General features: G+C 48.1%; 6 protein-coding genes across 6 annotated transcripts; 1 reads left to right on the top strand and 5 right to left on the bottom strand.

The window, feature by feature from the left end:
* Positions 1–201: 201 nt before the first annotated feature.
* PV06_11758 (uncharacterized protein) lies at positions 202–1,207 on the bottom strand. Its single transcript, XM_016413484.1, has one exon. It carries the CDS (start codon positions 754–756, stop codon positions 454–456), a length of 303 nt encoding a protein of 100 aa, XP_016256148.1. The 5' UTR covers positions 757–1,207; the 3' UTR covers positions 202–453.
* A 431-nt stretch (positions 1,208–1,638) lies between these two features.
* Positions 1,639–2,241, bottom strand: PV06_11757 (uncharacterized protein; the record flags this gene model as incomplete). The annotated part of the gene is made up of 1 exon (XM_016413483.1): positions 1,639–2,241. The coding sequence occupies one exon, from the start codon at positions 2,239–2,241 to the stop codon at positions 1,639–1,641; it is 603 nt and encodes a 200-aa protein (XP_016256147.1).
* Positions 2,242–3,924: 1,683 nt separating this feature from the next.
* PV06_11756 (uncharacterized protein) lies at positions 3,925–6,409 on the top strand (the record flags this gene model as incomplete). The annotated part of the gene is made up of 4 exons (XM_016413482.1): positions 3,925–4,271; positions 4,324–5,337; positions 5,409–5,680; positions 5,727–6,409. The coding sequence occupies 4 exons, from the start codon at positions 3,925–3,927 to the stop codon at positions 6,407–6,409; spliced, it is 2,316 nt and encodes a 771-aa protein (XP_016256146.1).
* PV06_11755 (uncharacterized protein) lies at positions 6,111–7,281 on the bottom strand. Its single transcript, XM_016413481.1, has 2 exons — positions 6,978–7,281; positions 6,111–6,925 (listed from the first exon to the last, which is right to left on the bottom strand). Exons 1-2 carry the CDS (start codon positions 7,164–7,166, stop codon positions 6,473–6,475), a joined length of 642 nt encoding a protein of 213 aa, XP_016256145.1. The 5' UTR covers positions 7,167–7,281; the 3' UTR covers positions 6,111–6,472.
* Positions 7,282–7,750: 469 nt separating this feature from the next.
* PV06_11754 (uncharacterized protein) lies at positions 7,751–8,201 on the bottom strand (the record flags this gene model as incomplete). Its single annotated transcript, XM_016413480.1, has 2 exons — positions 7,751–7,870; positions 8,046–8,201. 2 exons carry the CDS (start codon positions 8,199–8,201, stop codon positions 7,751–7,753), a joined length of 276 nt encoding a protein of 91 aa, XP_016256144.1.
* A 2,009-nt stretch (positions 8,202–10,210) lies between these two features.
* PV06_11753 (uncharacterized protein) lies at positions 10,211–11,431 on the bottom strand. Its single transcript, XM_016413479.1, has 2 exons — positions 10,869–11,431; positions 10,211–10,821 (listed from the first exon to the last, which is right to left on the bottom strand). The coding sequence occupies exons 1-2, from the start codon at positions 11,230–11,232 to the stop codon at positions 10,214–10,216; spliced, it is 972 nt and encodes a 323-aa protein (XP_016256143.1). The 5' UTR covers positions 11,233–11,431; the 3' UTR covers positions 10,211–10,213.

Here is an 11,431-nt window from a genome sequence, read left to right as displayed (position 1 = left end):
TCACTACTCTAAGTCTATTCGTAACGTTGATTTCCTGCCTGAAAAATCCACTAAATATGAGTCCTTCGAAGGGTAAGATAATGAAATCCACAAAGTCACAGTGTCGACAAACCAAGCATGTGAGCAGCGCCTGTGAGACTTGTAAACAACATAAAAGAAAGGTATATCGCTTGATCCTCTCAATAAGTTTTACATCTAACAGTGAGCCAGTGTGAGAAGAAGCGGCCATGTAATCAATGCAAAAGCGCGGGACGAGAATGTAAAGAGCAACTTAAGAAAGACCTCAGAGGGAAGGATGCTCGTCAAGAAGTGGCGAAGAGAGCAAAACGGATGTCTCAGTTTATGGACATATGCCAGCGTCCAAAGAGTCCAGAGTTCAAGGATCTCATGACGGTCCTCCACAATAAACCCACGTATGATGATGTTGATCGGGTTCTCAACAATACAAACAAGTCACAAAGATTGGCCGCGAGACAATATGAAATGTTCCGACATGATGACCGACAAATAATGTCGCCTGGCTACCAGCCTGACCGCTATGGGCATGATTTCCAGACAACCATTCCGCACAGGCACCCACATAAGAGTATGGGGGAGGATATTGAGCTGCGAGTGGACCGCCATGTGGAAAAAAAGAGTGATAAGCGTACTGGCATAGATGTTGGCAGGCAAAGGATCAGTATTCAGGCGCTCACACTCCCGTCCATGGCGAAAAATGTTGTCGGTCCTCCACACCTCATCTCTCCTCATTCTCATAAATACATTTGAAAGAACAATCTGCGAAGGATATCTGCATCAGAAGGATCGAAGCTTGGAATGTTGATGGCTGTCTTTATGTATGATGGTGAGGATCCGGGGAACAAAGACAACCTTTAATGGGAAGGCATTCGGTGAAATACTTTCGTATCCGTGCTATATAGCTAATTGTATAGCTGTCATCGAATTCAAAAAAGGACTTCTCTTGTGTACATGGAGGTTGGTTTGAGGATTGCGATGACGCAAACACCGGAGCGCAGTGAGCTGGTAAGAGGGTTGATTCGTGCTTTGAAGGATTTTTCATCGGGGGGGCATTGCCAAACTCGGGCATTCTGCAGGCGGTTAACAATGAAGATATTTGGGAGGGCCGATGAAGACTGAGAGATCGTTCTGGCGAGCGACGTCTTTTATGTGTTCACGCCGACTTGAGAAGGCAGAATGCACGACAAATATGATGGGTCAAGACTTCTGTCTGCCCGTTGACAAAAGTAAATATAACGTGCACCGCTGTCGAGGGTCACGAGCGCCACCTCAGCATTTCCCTGCGCCCAAGACAAACTTTAAAGCCTGACTAATGGGACAGTTGTGACGTATTCAACAGTATCCAGGAGGTTCTGGCATCCCATTATACGGAACTTATGTTTCTTCCAGGCCAGTCGGCGAAGAGATAAAGACACCTTTTGTGAGCTGATGTCTGTCTCTTTATGCTAGTGCCTCTTTCAATTGAGAAGACCAAAGTTCACGATACATCCCATCTTGTGCCATTAACTCTGAGTCCCCGTGGAAGGAAAAAGAACGACAACCACACCGGCCAAGACATTGGTCAGAAAAGACTCAGCATTTCGACGTCGACGAACGGCTCCGTAGAGATGTGAATCCAACCTATTTCTTTATCTTCAAAAGTTCTCGGTGTAGTTGTCTCATGTCTCCACTTAGCACAATGTGCGACTCCTCTAGTTCTTCGCAGTTGAAGGCGATCTCTGTTTCGTGATCCCCACCAAGGATACAAAGCCACCTACGTTTATGTGTCGAAACCCATCCGCGGAGGACACCAGTATAATGGTTGTTGTTGAGGCGCAAACCAATCAATGCTCCGATGGAAACCAGTGGCAACATAGCAAAGTATTCTCTCATCTCACCCTTGTTACGCCGGTCAATGGCAAAGTATAAGAGCCTTTTCTTTAACTCGGCCAATGCGTCGACGTACTCCTTCGGAATGCGTGTACTATCCATGCCACTAAGACGGTACAGCACGAGGACCGCCTCCTCAAGAGATATCACGGGCATTCCAAGCATTCCAAGCTGTCGAGAATAATAAACAGCATTCGTCTGTGATTGAAAGTGTGCAAGCCATTGCTTATCACAAATCTCAATCACCGGCAGCTTCGAAGATGGAAGGGAAGTGATGGTCAACGGAAGTTGGTTCGGGAGTTGGTCCAAAAGCTTGAATATAATGTCGTCTTGGGTTTCTATTGGGTCGTCCATTGCAGCAAATGTCGTCACTTAATTAGACCTTGTGCTGTACTCCCCCAGAATCTGTTCGCGGCTGGGGCTGGGGCTGGGCCTAACAAACGACACGTTGCCAATTGGGTCTTTATTGAGCCGCAGTAACTTGAAGATCCCGGACGCTCCTAGTAAGCTATTGCTAGCTAAGAGTTGAATCTTTATAAGTGAGCAAGGGAGTGGTGTCTTGAAGATCTGACTGACCGTGCGGCACAATGTCTCCTGTTGATTGAATCTCTGTTGTAGCCCAAAGACGATAAAAGCTAAGACGGTCAAAAAGATCGACCGACTTAAATCATAGGACAACATGAGGCGAACGTAACGTCGTTCTCGTCTTGTAATTGACAATAATGTCCCGGCCCAACCACTCCGAAAAAGACAACAAAGAGAGATGGAAAGGGTGAAGAGCAGTGGGCTAATAAATGTAGCCTGTCTGTGTGGGCGGTTTGTTAGTGCCATTCGAGTAAGTCATTGAAGAGGAACCCTCACAACACTAATGACAAGACCAACGAGGATGTGAGCAGGCTGAAAGCGATGAAGGATAAAAAAATTGTCACGCCTCGGACTGTTGTCCAGTCGTACGTGATACAGAAACTTGAAAGGTCACACTCCAGGTAAGCGTATGCCTCAGCAGCCTGTATAATCTGTCAGACTGTTGTCCAACGGTGGAGGGAAATGCACTCACATCCAGAAAATAAAGGGAAAAAAGACACACGCGCGCAACAATGTGAACAGCGTGGGGCGGAGCCTGAGGGATGATGATGGTGAGGGCAATGCCAACAAGTGTTTGGCAAGAGGCATTCAAAAAACAAAGGATAGGGGCGGCGCGCTTCAGCTGCAACTTGGTGCTAGCTGCCACGAGAAACGGTATGGTGACAAATACGTTGACCACGCTGCAAAGCCACGCGGGATCTTTCGTCGGAGCTGTCATGATACTTGAGCTGTGGGTGAGCGACAGAACGAATGAACAGAACAGAGGAAAAAAGGCAACCAGGCAACGGGTGGACATGCAGGAGAAGGGGCTTTTATCTTCTGGACGTGCTGCTGAACGTGTAGAGTCGAAGCGCTCAACTCGTTGTCTCCACAGCGGACCTGATGTTGGAATCATAATTCAGGAGCTCAAGATTCTCGATGTTTATAAATTTCTTGATCTCACATCTCGCCTGCGCACTCTGATGGTGACAAGGAAGGGCTTCTTTGCAAGTGCATCTCCGTTCTACGAGACAGGACAGGGACCACCCGACCTAACTCGCGCTCAGGAAATCAGAAGGGGAAGGGCCTCAGGTCGCTCGACTCGATATGCCGAGCGCCCGCCCTGCTTTGCTTGACCTTATGACGAAGTGGCTAGGTAGACGACCTTTGAGGTCGCATTAGCTCCAACCCTGGTTGAGAATAGGTCAACCAACCTAGTCAGTTGTGCTTCCGTAAACGAGATCTCCACTTTTTGTGTTCTTTTCAAAAACCACACCAAAAGTGGGACCAATCCTCGAGTGTAAACTGCCCGAACCGACGCAGGAGTCAATGCTGTGACCCTCTGAGCCCTCAAGCACAGTCGATTTTGGCCCGTGATCATGCGGTCTCGGCAGAGTACTTGCTGCCCGACTATGTAATATGACAAGACTATTCTGTCCTGCCGTAGGGGAGCCTATCAAAGCTACAAACACCATGAATGAATCGTTTGGAGAGGTCGTAAAGTACATCCCAGACGACGAGGTCGAACGATTGCCTGAATTGATTACAAGAGCACAGCAACAGTTGTTCGATGTCTCAGTGACGAAGACAACCCGCTATCGCTTCTGTCCACCTTATGAGGGCCATTATGCCTTTGTTGATGTGGTGGTGCGCCCATTCAACCAAGTGTCGTACCCTTGCTTCAATGTTATCGTTGAATATCAGCTTTGCTGCACCACTGTTGATCACGATAGTCATGCCAATGACTACTTCAAGGTGAAGATTCAGGAAGTCTACGACACTTATATTCGACCTGTCCAGCGCAAGTTCGATGATGGCTGGTAGGGTGGACGCTCCGTGAAGACATTCTTTTCTTGGGCTGACGGGAAATAGCAGAACAAAATTCCCTCCTCCGTCAGATCCGTCGAAGACTTGCTTAGAGAAGAAAACACATTATATGTCGAGAGCGGAGGAGGCCACAGAATCTGATTGTCCTACTCCAGTCGCCACCCATGGCCTAGCATCCGCCAACCTCGAAGTTGGAACTCGGCACCAGAACTCTCATAGCTCGCAACTTGCTGGAGGTGCGCTCCCGTTGACTGCCACAGATGGCCACTTCAACAACAACAACAGAGGAGCTGGTCCTAGTCGTGTCAAACTTACAGATACTATTCTCAAGAAGTTCCAAAGTGGACAAGATCAAATAACGAAAATAAAGAAAGGCAAAACCGCAAAGAGGAAAAGAACGAAGGTGCCAATAGACCCATCTCACCCGGATGGATCGCAAGAGGAGCCAACAGACACATCTTACCAGGATACATCGCAAGAGGATCCAACAGACACATCTTACCAGGATACATTGCAAGAGGATCCCATTGAAAACGTGATCATGCGCATCGATGCCATGCGTCTGGGGGACGATCAAAAAGGTCAGAATATCTCCGAGACAATTTTGAAGACATTGGAAGGAGGGTTTATTGAGCTTCATGATGGCGTCCGTAGGACCAAGTGGCTAAGTTGGTATTTCGCTGGATGCTTCAGCCTCTGCCAGCATAAAATGGGCCTACAACCAGCAAACAAACGATTGGACCATCGCGCTGATGGAGTTCAAGTCCTACATCGAATCGTCAACAGGATGATTCAGTTGAAAGGCATCCCTGGTCTGATGATGTTATGTGCTGCAGCCGGTAATATCCTTGAACCGACCCCCAGTGATCGCTCTGAGCTAAAGAAGATAGAGAAAGGATTCTATTTTTACCATGCCGGACGCATCTCCGGACCCGAAAAAGTCGAGTTCTGTCGCCAGGTTGCTGAGGAATTGTGTAAATCGGAATTGAGTGCCCTTCCGCAAGCCCAAAGAATACCTTGCCCGACGGTCTGGATCAGCCATTTCCTGCCCGATGTGAGGTGTATATTTCCGCTTATTTCCTGATGAGGTCCTTGTGAGATCCTTACGCTGATGATCATTGTTGGTCTAGTCACAAAGAGGCCTGCCGCCTCCTTGAAATTCCAGAACTCGGTCGGATACCACTGAAGACCGTCCTAATTGACCTTCGGAACGGACATTCCATGCCTGAGCAGACATATCCATACTCCTTCCTCGAAGCTGAATGGAAAAAGCACTCGTCAGGGAAATCGTTACCTTCACAAGAGGAGGAAGCCCCTCAGATTGAAGCTCCACTCCCAACAGAGCGGGCTGAGTCTCCTAATGTCCCCGGTGGAGAGGCCGAGGCGGAAGAACAGATGGACGGTCTGTCACTCCTCATCTTCCAACACTAAGCACTAACGTGAGACAGATGCGTCTGTGAGCGCCCCTACTGAAATACCCAGTGGTTATGACGCCAGTGATTCTGAGCCTGAGGAGCGGCGGTCTAAATGGTGTCGTGTGGAAGGTGCCTGCAGAGACATCGCCGCAGACATTGAACACGTTAACCCCGAGTCAAGTTTTTCTCAAGCCCTGACTCCCGGTAGGGACGGTGCAGACGAGTTTACCAACGACCAACCTACCGCGGACAACCTTATTCCACATGAACTCAGACCCTTTGCACCAAATGCATTCGCTGATTGTGGAGAACGCCATTCAGGGCATCATGCTGGTGATCTACATGGACTTGGGTCGACCGCGCAGGACCTCATGGGGCATGAATCCTGCCGCGGAAATGACGTCCCTGGGATTCTGAGGGACTTTGAACATGAACACAGAAGCTTGGACATGTCTCTGCTTCAAAATGACAATGGAGGATCGTCCAGTGTCCCTTCCGGCCGATATGCAGTCGACAACACTACCCTACCCGAGCTACCAAATGAGGTCGATTTTGACCCGCCAGGGCAAGATCAACTCTGGGAACGGCACGATGAGAATGGAGATGCCGATTCCACATACATCATTTCTCGTTGGGATGCCTGGATCGACTATTCGGAAGACTTGAACTTCAGTGGTTATTCATTGCCGCTTCCAGACAGCTTCGAATCTCTATGATAGGATGAGCCGACAATGGTGGTTCCACGCCGTCTTCAAGCGCCTGCACGCTCTGCAGGCCCATTAAGCGGTCGAAGGCAACGACGTTGTATCTGAATCCACCTCATACTCGAAGCACATCGCACCTATAATACCCTTCTTCATGATCACACGCTCAGGTCCATACATGGCCAGAGTATCACCCGGCTGCAAGTCAAAAGGCTCGAAACGAGGATTGAGGCCGACGTCCGAGATCCGACAGATTGCGGCCTCGAGCGGCTCGGTCAGCTTTTTGTGGAGAGATATTTCTTCACCATCAACAACTTGCCCAGGGATTGCCTCACCGCCAGCTGCTTGCTGGGGGGGTTCTATACCACCAACAACTTGCCCCTTGGCAGATGGATGGGGAATAACCTTGGCAACGAGCACTTGGTTTTCCCCTGGTTTGAATCCTCGAGCGCTGTAAATTAACTTCATATTGGTCAAACGCAGAGAAATTCCATGCTCTTTTCGATAGTAATTGCAGATAATTGAGTGCTTACGAATGGTTAGTAAATTTCACCCTACGAGGGAGTCGTTCTCATCGTACATCATCTTCGTAGTAGCGTCGACAGAATAAAGCCGCCTCCGGGTAGTCTGTCTCCCATTTAAGCGACCTAAACTCCCACCAGTATTGCAGATTCCCTTCAGAATCGCGTGCTCGGACCAGGTCTTTGGTGAGCAGGACCACTTTTTCAGCAATTTCCCTCAGTGCCTGGGTACCTCGAATAATTGGCATGTCTTCAACGCGGAAAGGAGTAGAGAAAGTCAAGGCGTCAGCTTTACTCTAGATGGACACTGAAAGGGTCGTCGTTTTATAGTCCAAGCCTGGGTGTCAAGATTGGAAGGGTACACGTCCAAGGAATGAAACAGTAGTCAAATGACCACGAAAGGCGTGGTTTTGTGAATGGAGCCGATTTTACGGACACGTCACACATTGCCCACTTGACCATGATTGGCTATGCTCAAGCAGCGCATTCATCGAGGAGGGACAACTCCCAATAGGGAGAATAACTTGCTGCTTTGAGAAGTGATTCCAGGTTTGGTTGTCGTGCCATATGCCAGCACAAACTGTCCATTCCGCGATAGGTCCTGCCTCCCTTGAATGAATGTTGACGAGATTTACATATGTTGTCATCCCAAGAGATCTCTGCACAGTCTGTTGTAATTGCAAACCACAGATGGTATATCGGTGCACAGAGTCTGACACGCGTCTGACACGCCTCCTAAATCTCTGAGATATGCATGCAATTCGATACTCCAGTCACTAGACAGTCTCCGTTGATTTCAAGCAGCTCCTTTGACGAGACGGGGATGCGCAACCTAGTTACCGCTGTTTCCACCATTCGGTCTCAGGAGGCTTTCGAGTTGCAACGCATTATCTTCATTAAAGTCTAGTTCTTCAGCCTTATCAATGTCTTCCTGAGTAAAAGTTACCTGGGACTTTAGACAATGTTCAGTACTGGACCTCCTGAGTTTAATGATGCAGTATTATCGACAGAGAATAACATTGACAGTAATAGCATTGACGATAAATGGCTTGCGGGCCGTGGCAGGTCGAGGAAACAGGAGTATGAAACGAGGCTGATATCAGGCAGAGATGAAAGGTTCTGCTTACCTCATCGGCGATCCCGTTCGTGTTGGAGGCAGCATTGTTCTGATGTCCAGTTCCAGTATTGACGGCTGAGGTGGCAGACGCTGCTTGATCATCTTCCTTCTTCGGTTGTTCCCGAGGAGGAGAAGGTCCTCCGTTGTTGTTTTGACTTGCCGACATGGTGAAGACGAGCTTTCTCGTTAGGAGTTGATTGATAGATCGATAGATCGATTGATCGATTGAGGTATAGAATCAAAGTCTGCTGGGGAATGCTGACGACCTTATATTTGCTAACAAAGCTCGGCTTCGCGCTCGACGTTTCGGCTACTTTTGCGCGTCCCTTGATCAAGATCGCAGGTACCTCGGAACGACCAGCGCAGACCCTTGTTGAAGACTATCGATGCAATGCCATCGCATCCTGGCTTCATGTTGCAGATTTATGTCAAGAAGAGAGAGGTAGCAGGCCATTATGCGACCTATGTTGACGGGTCGCAGTGTCCTTGGAAGCGCAGACTGAGACATGACCGTCTCGATAACGCACTGAGAGTGTTTCTTAGCCTGCCTTGTAGCGCAATGTTTTCAAGGGTATGCATATTATGCCCCATATTACAGGAATACGTACCTTCTGATCTCCGGGGCTAATGGAGCCAGTGATTAATTTTCTTACACAATGATTCACGGTCCTAGCTAAAGTTGTGCTGCTGGTACTGCAATTAAGGTGCTTGTCCCAATGCAAACGACTTGTCTCTGCTGAGTGAGCATGTATGACCAAGACAAAGAAGCGCTCTGCATTCCTCATATACAGGCGACGTCACTCATACCACCTTCCACACCATTGCCCACACCACCTTCCACACCATTGCCCATACCACATCCCATACCACCTTCCATACCATCTTTCATACCATCCCACTGATCGTGGCCGATTGGCGCCATAGTGTGTGCGCGTAGTGGATTTAAACCCGAATGCCTTGCGTTTTGTCTTGTATGCTTCGTAGTACCAGAGCAACGGTGAAATAACAAGCAAAATGACGACCACGAAAGTTGACTTGTTGACCTATAATCACGCCAGGAAGATCCTACGTTATCCTACATAGGCTTACGGATCACGGAGTTCACAAGAGCCTGTGGTTTTGACCAGGTGACATGGGACATCAACCACGCACTGTAGTATTGGATCTGCATAGCTGGACGTGCCATTCCTGATACACAACACGAAAGCCAAACACTTTTAGCATTCCAATAATTAATCCACCTTGATTCAAATATCGTTCGAGTGTTAAGTCAGCGAAGGGCTACATGGTCGACCAGTCAAAGAGCGCCAAACTTCGTTTTCTACTAGTGGTGGTTGACTTATGGATAGCTTTGTCTGATCAGTTGGACTGTTTGCTCAGGACTGCTATATGCCACAAAGGAAGATTGTTGCTGCCCAAATCCGAGGGCATACCCACCGTCCCTTAGGCTGAAATGGTAGCAGGATGAGCGTGCTACTAGAGCCAACAACGCTGGATGAGTCACGGGACCAATAACCCCGCTGTTCATATTCGGAGTCATCAGCGCAGTTTCACCAACAAATCCATCATTTTCAGCAACGATGATGATGCAGTTTTGTAACTTGGCGACGTTTGCCACGTTTCAATCGCCTACAGTGCCTTGAAGCAGCAAAGTTGCTCACACGCGATATACGAACATCCTGTTGCACGCCACTCTGTCCTCCATATTGGCACAAAGCCCGAACGACCCAATTGTTGACAGTCCTCTGAAAGCAATCGAAAAAGCAAGGCCTCTCAGACAAATTCTCGATCTTTCCTATCTCAACAAATTGCACGAGCGGAAGGCGGTCGCAGCCGTCGGTATTTGGACAAAATTTTGATGGTAAATCGGTTCAGCTGAATTTGAGGCTTGACTTAACATCTCTTTAGGCTTTTGAAGCTCAAGAGCTCGATAAGTCAATAGATTTTACAAGGGTGCCAGAGAATACGGTTAAAATGTATGAAGGCAAGGGTCAGATGATATACTGGATGGGGTGCAATGTTACTGTCTACGAGAACGATAAGGAAGGGAAACAACAAACAAGGTTGCTGAAAGGGATGCCAAATGGGCAAGGAAATGTACCATTAGGCACTAAACTGTACCTTACCAATGGAAAATGGAAAGAAGGATAGGACACTAAGCAAATTATGGATTGCATTTTATATATACATCTTATTCTGTAGCTGAAGACCACGTTCAAGTCCTAGCGACAAATTAATAATAGCCCCCTTTTTGGTAAATATCATGGAGACACATTCCGTAACATGCTTCCCTTCAGCAATTTCTCTCATGTGGACAGGGCATTCCGTGATGGCGCTATATATTTCAGTCCCAAAAATCTTTATAATAGTCTCGTCACTGACTCCTTTCACGGTAGCTTCGGAGTTAGGTATGATCAATGTTATGCCTTCGTGGAGAACAAGGTGTAGTACCTGTTCAACCCATTTTATTTTTGCACCGAATAGTGCCATGGCAAGTTGTTCTACATACCGCTCGCAGATATCCAAGCTCATGAGACAATGGACTGGGCCTCCCCAGAGTGGGAACGCCATCGTCACCGCAGCTTTCGAGTCCCCCTCGACTCTTCTGATTGCACCACATAGGTACTCATTAAAGACACTCGCTATCCCGTAGGGGGTAGCATTTTCGATCACTCGCTGTTCCTCTGCACTTGGAAGGTCGGGATCATTTGAGATGGAGTCGTATAATTGTTGGTTCACCGGCTGATTGACAGAACGATCTTGGGCAATCAATGAGGTTTCTAGATCTGATTGTAGTAAATACATAGTAGCTCGATGAGATCTGAAGCCATACCATTTTCCGAAAGCGGTATGTCGTACTGAGTCGCCAATTCATTGATGTTAGGAGGTATATCCTTGGCCTGAAGTTGATGGCAGAAATCGTCTCGTTCACGATCTTTCAAGTCCGTAATGCGGACCTGTCCAAGCGCGGCAGCGCAAAGGAGAACTACTCCGGGACCTGCATGGCGGAGAATTTTGTTTAGGAATAATCTATACTTCTGGCGTCTCGCAGTTCTTTGGATGCTTTTCAATATAGCCGCGGCTTCTGTTATACGTGCAATCTGTGATTTTCTCAAGCTTCCACGCAGGTTTATTTCATCAGCAGTATCAAGAAGTGCCTTCCAGGCTTGGGTTGAATCGAAGGGTGTTGGTACCATTCTTCAAACACGATGGTCGGAAATCAGATGGGATGGGAGATGAAACTGAAGTTGGTATGGGAGATGGGATGGAAGTTGGTATGGAAGATCGGATGGAAGTTGGTATGGGAGATGGGATTGGAGGTGGGATGGGAGATGGGATTGGAGGTGGGATGGGAGATGGGATTGGAGGTGGGATGGGAGATGGGATTGGAGGTGG

This window comes from Exophiala oligosperma (genome assembly GCF_000835515.1).
Source record: "Exophiala oligosperma strain CBS 72588 unplaced genomic scaffold supercont1.59, whole genome shotgun sequence".
NCBI lineage: Eukaryota > Fungi > Ascomycota > Eurotiomycetes > Chaetothyriales > Herpotrichiellaceae > Exophiala > Exophiala oligosperma.
This window is presented reverse-complemented; position numbering and strand designations above follow the sequence as displayed.